Below are 5045 nucleotides of genomic sequence, written 5' to 3'. Positions count from 1 at the left end.
GGAGGTTGCTCTAGAGATTCCTCATCTCTCCCTCTCCAGCATCAATTCCCTTCACTACCAGGACTGGGCTAATCAAAGCCAGAATCAACTTTTGCTACGTAAAACAAACTAAGTGAGGATCCCGTAAAGAGAATCCAACACATGTTTAATAGCATGTTTCCAATCCAGATTCCAATACAAGCATTAAAAAACATTGCATAGTCCCTACCTCTGCTCCTAGCAAAGTAAAATTAATGTTCCTCTTAAATCCTTTTCCTCCTGGGATTGATCATTTTTCCTTTGGTTAGCACCAGGAAAAAGTTAAGGCCTTTTACTATGATCGACTACGTATGTTTATTATTTCACAGCCATCTGATGTTCTAATGAACTTGGATTAAAAAAAAAATCGTGAGTGATAGAGTTGTATTCTCGATGCAAAATCTAGGCTGGTTTTCATCCCTGCTCTTCTGTCTGTTTTCCCTGACCCCAGTATAAAGTACCTTCTTAATGAGTTCTCATTTTCCCCATGGAACAGTGAGGGCAAAAATCACATCATAGGAGCTAGATGAGATTTTATTCTCTTTGCTTCTCTATTACTGACCTCATTTCACGTTGTTGTTGTTGTTGTCAGGTGCCATCGAGTCAGAACTGACTCATAGTGACCCCATGCACAGCAGAACGAAACAATGTCCGATCCTGGGCCAACCTCACCACCGTTGCCACACTTGAGTCCATCAATGATGCCACCTGGCCAATCCATCTCGTTGGGGGTCTTCCTCTTTTTCTCTGACCCTCCACCTTACCAAGCATGACATCCTTCTCCAGTGACTGTTCCCTCCGGACAATATGTCCAAAGTATGAGAGATGAAGCTTAGCCATCTTGGCCTCCAAGGAGCACTCTGGCTGCACTTCTTCCAAAACAGATCGATTGGTTCTTTTGGCAGTCCATGGCACTTTCAGTATTCTCCTCCAACACCACAACTCAATTTCATGGCTGGTAATAAATCCTACTTCATGCCTCTCACTTCAAACCTTTTCACTCATAGGAAGTCTGCTACTGACCCAGGATGACCCAGGAAATGGGTGATTGCAGACAGAAGTTTGATCTGGAGGGTGGAAATGCAGGCGTCTCAGGCTGTCACAAACAAGTATCACTTAGCAACAAGGTACCCAGGTGGGTAGTGTTTCGTTCTGCTGTGCATAAGGTCACTGTGAGTGGATACTGACTCTATGGCACCTAACAACAACAAGCCAGGAGCAGAAGCAAAGAATGTGTGTTAGGAGGCATCCTTCTTTCTCCCATCTCTCTCAAGTACATGCTGTATGTTGAACTTGGTAAAGAATATAATGAGAACAAGGCACAGCATATCTCCACACTCCTGATGTTCTTCTCCCAAGCTGGGTTGCTGAAACAAGTCCTATGCAGGCAGCCATTCCTCCCATTCTTGAAAAAACAGCCAGAGATTCAGGATTGAATAACATCCTAGATCAATTTCCATAAGATTCCACCCCCCAGGAAGTGCTCTCCTGACAGCTAGAGTCCTGGGGTGAAAAGAAAAGCAGCCAAACTCCATGCCTTCCTTCAAGGCCAAGCACGCAGATTGCTGGAAGGGGTTGGTTTGGGGGCGTCAGGTGGTGGTTTTTAAGTGATATTCAGGACTTGGTTCTTAGGTGAACCAAGAAGAGGGCAACAGTATTTTTCAGAAGCAAGCGGCCCTGTTGAGAGGGTCTTGCCTCTGGCTGTACAGGCTGCACAGGCTCCTGCTGGCTAGGCAGTTAGCACATATGCACCAGGCCCCAGCATGGCTCTTGAGGGCAGTGGCATAAAAGTCCACAGGTTCTTCCTTAGCACCTCCTGCCACAATTTCTGCACAGACAGAAAACTCCGCTGGACGAAACGGCGGCAGTTGTCAGAGAGAAAACCATAGAGAATGGGGTTGGCGCAGTGGTTAGCATAGCAGAGGATGAGAGACACTTGATTGACGGTGTCATCGAGGCTGGTTACAAAGAGGTTCAGCAGCTGCACCACGTAGAAAGGTATCCAGCAAAGCACAAAGACAGCCACCACTATTGACATCAGCCTACTGATCTCTGAGCAACCACTGCTGCCAGGCAGCGGGCAGAGCCACTTCTCACCATGAGAATGTATAGTATAAGCCAATGGCTAGCACAAGCAAAAGTAAGCCCAGCAGAAACGAATAAACCACGAAGACCACCGACCAGGCTGGGTGCTACCAATACAGGTTGCAGGCTGATAAGGTGGCTATTGGTAGGTTGACCAGCAAGGAAAATAGCATACACCCAAGTTAATCAGCTTTAACTACGCTGGGCCGCTTGTAGGTGGCGGTACACAGAGAGTACACCACGGCGGGGCGGTGTCTTGGTTCACGCTGAGCACTGTGCTTCAGAACACTGATCCAAAAGACCAGTGGTGCAGGACGACCCATGAGGCCACAAAGGTTACCCTCAGTATGAAGAGCTGCAACGATTAGGTTGAGCAAGTAGATGTTGGTGGCCATCTTCATCTTGGAGTAGCGGAGGAACACGAAGATGACCATGACATTGCCCACCCAGCACACCAGCGCGTAGATGCATTGAATGACGAAGGTCACCACCGCGCCTGCCTCCTCCTCTGGGTCGCGGCTGGTGTTGGCCTCAGGGCGCCAGGCAGTTTCCAGCCCTTCCTCGTCCCCGGGGCTCTGTGTCGTGAGTTTGTTCATGACTGGGGTGCAGAGCGGCGGGGCCCATGGTGTCCGCGCAAGCTAACTTCTCTAGGCTCACTCTGCCAGAACAGCCCTCTGCAGGCACCAAGGTGAACTATCTGATGCCCGGGCACCCGACTCAGCCGGCGACCGCCAGCCCGCAGCGTTACTCTCTGTCCCTTCCACGCCCCGCACTTCCAATCTTGTGGTCTCTGCAGAGTCCTCTTCTCCCGCTACTCCGCCCCTGGTAGTTCCCTGTCACGCCATACCAGGGACAGCGTCTGCCCGCCCCGCCCCACCTCCATCTACCTTCCAGCCGGAATCAACTTTCCCAGCCCTTGGCAACCCACTTCTCTGCTTTAATCTAGGTGACCAGCAGCCGCGAGCGCTGGGATTGGCTAAGAACTAACTACCTATAGCGCGCAGTCAATTGCCCCACGGTGGACAACTCCATACCCGCCCCCACCCCCACCCCTAGCTCCTTTAATCCTAATCTTGACCAACAGAGCAGGTACCAACATGGATACCCACTATGTGGACGCAGAACCTGAAGCCTGTTGGTGAATGAGTGGGCCCCAAGTGCCCCCAACCCCTGAACACCTACTAAATACCTGGTCTATTTTCATTTAGATGTCCGCGGGATAGAGGTGGAGTGTCTCAGAGAATGGAGACCAGCTGCAGAGATGGGTCCAAAGAGGCTATCTACGCGGCAGGAACAACTGACACTAAGGACTCTGTGGACACCTTCATCTTGCTCCTGCCTCAGCCTTACCTAATGGATATCAGCAAGAGGTTTCTGAAATAAAGCTGGGAACCAGGGTTGAGAAGGACCAGGATTCCAGCCTGGGGTTCTTCCTCCTCCAAGCCCCACCCCTCACCCCTATATAAAGATTGCAGCCTTGTCAACCCAATGGAGCAGTTCTACTTTGTCCTACAAAGGGTCACTATGAGTTGGAATCAACAGCAACAGGTTTATTGATAGAACCATATGATTTTTCTTCTTTATCCTGTTGATGTGATGTTGTTTGTTGCTGTTAGGTGGCATCGGGTTGGTACCGACCCATAGTGACCTTATGCACAGCAGAAGGAAACACTGCCCAATTCTGGACCAACCTCACTACTGTTGCCACGTTTGAGTCCACTGATGCTGCCACTTGGCCAGTCCATCTCGTTGGGGGGTCTTCCTCTTTTACTCTGACCCTCCACCTTACCAAACATGATATCCTTCTCCAGCAACTGGTCCCTCCTGACAATATGTTCAAAGTATAAGGGATGAAATTTGGCCATCTTGGCCTCCAAAGAGCATTCTGGCTGCACTTCTTCCAAAACAGGATACATCAATTGACTTTCAAATGATGAACCAATTTTGCATATATAGAATAGATCTCACTTCGTTGTTGTTTTGTTGTTTGTTGTTGTTAAGTGCCTTTGAGTTGATTCGGACTCATAGCGGCCCTGTATAGGGTTCCAAGGAGGGACTCCTGCCAAAGGTACTCAGCTTTACTTGCTCCATGGACCAGGAAGTTCACTGCTTTGTCCAGTGCTTTGGCTCTTGTTTTTGCTGCTGCTGATCCTCTCTCTTCTTCCAGTATCACAGCTCTCTGTCCCTGAGTTTCAGAGAATCAATGCACATGGATCTCTGGGTTCAAAGGACATGCTCCTCTCCTGGCTCTTTCTTGTTTCAGGTAGTGAGAGCCCTTCATCCTGCTTCTGAGATGGTTCATTTTATGCCGGTGTTAGAGTTCCAAATTTTTACAATAACAATGAACTCTGTTAACCATAATTCACAACTGAATTATTATCTTCAGTATCAGTATCTTCTCCCATTTTCTCTTACCAAGACTCAAGGAAAAGAGTTGTTTGGAGGGAGTAACAAAGCTAAAAGTAGAAGACACATATGAAATAATTCAATGTTCTGTTGATTACAATTTTTACAATGTGTCAGCATTCTTATTATTTCCATTCTGTTTCCTTTTATCTAGCTTCTCCCTTCCCATCATTGCCTTATCAGTTTGGCTTCACGTACAGCTATGTGTCACTTAAGTCCACAATATGTTCTGTGAAACAGGATGTTATTTGATAATGTGTGAATACCATACTATTAAATCAGGCAGTCCCCATACAGTCTATAGTAAAATCTCTGAAAAGCCTACTATTTAAAAATTTCTGGAGCCTACTGGACAAAACTGGATAGCTATAGCTATATCCACTGTATACAGGAGGCCACCTTTCTGGGTATGCCAGACAGCCAGATTGAGACATTGTGATTTTTCTGCACTGGGTAGGGGAAGCTTAGGGAGCATGCAGGGACTGGTGTGGGTTCTGGGAGTGCAATTGGAGGTGGCGATCCTGGGTTCTGCTGCA

At 48.0% G+C, this 5045-nt stretch overlaps 1 protein-coding gene across 1 annotated transcript; it reads right to left on the bottom strand.

Moving 5' to 3' along the window:
- Positions 1 to 1632: 1632 nt before the first annotated feature.
- SSTR4 (somatostatin receptor 4) lies at positions 1633 to 2276 on the bottom strand. The gene is given in 4 exon segments (XM_006878244.1): positions 1633 to 1757; positions 1760 to 1864; positions 1867 to 2081; positions 2083 to 2276. Coding segments are annotated over 4 exon segments (639 nt in total).
- Between the last annotated feature and the right edge of the window lie 2769 nt (positions 2277 to 5045).

This window comes from Chrysochloris asiatica, unplaced genomic scaffold (genome assembly GCF_000296735.1).
Source record: "Chrysochloris asiatica unplaced genomic scaffold, ChrAsi1.0 scaffold00039, whole genome shotgun sequence".
Lineage (NCBI taxonomy): Eukaryota > Metazoa > Chordata > Mammalia > Afrosoricida > Chrysochloridae > Chrysochloris > Chrysochloris asiatica.
This window is presented reverse-complemented; position numbering and strand designations above follow the sequence as displayed.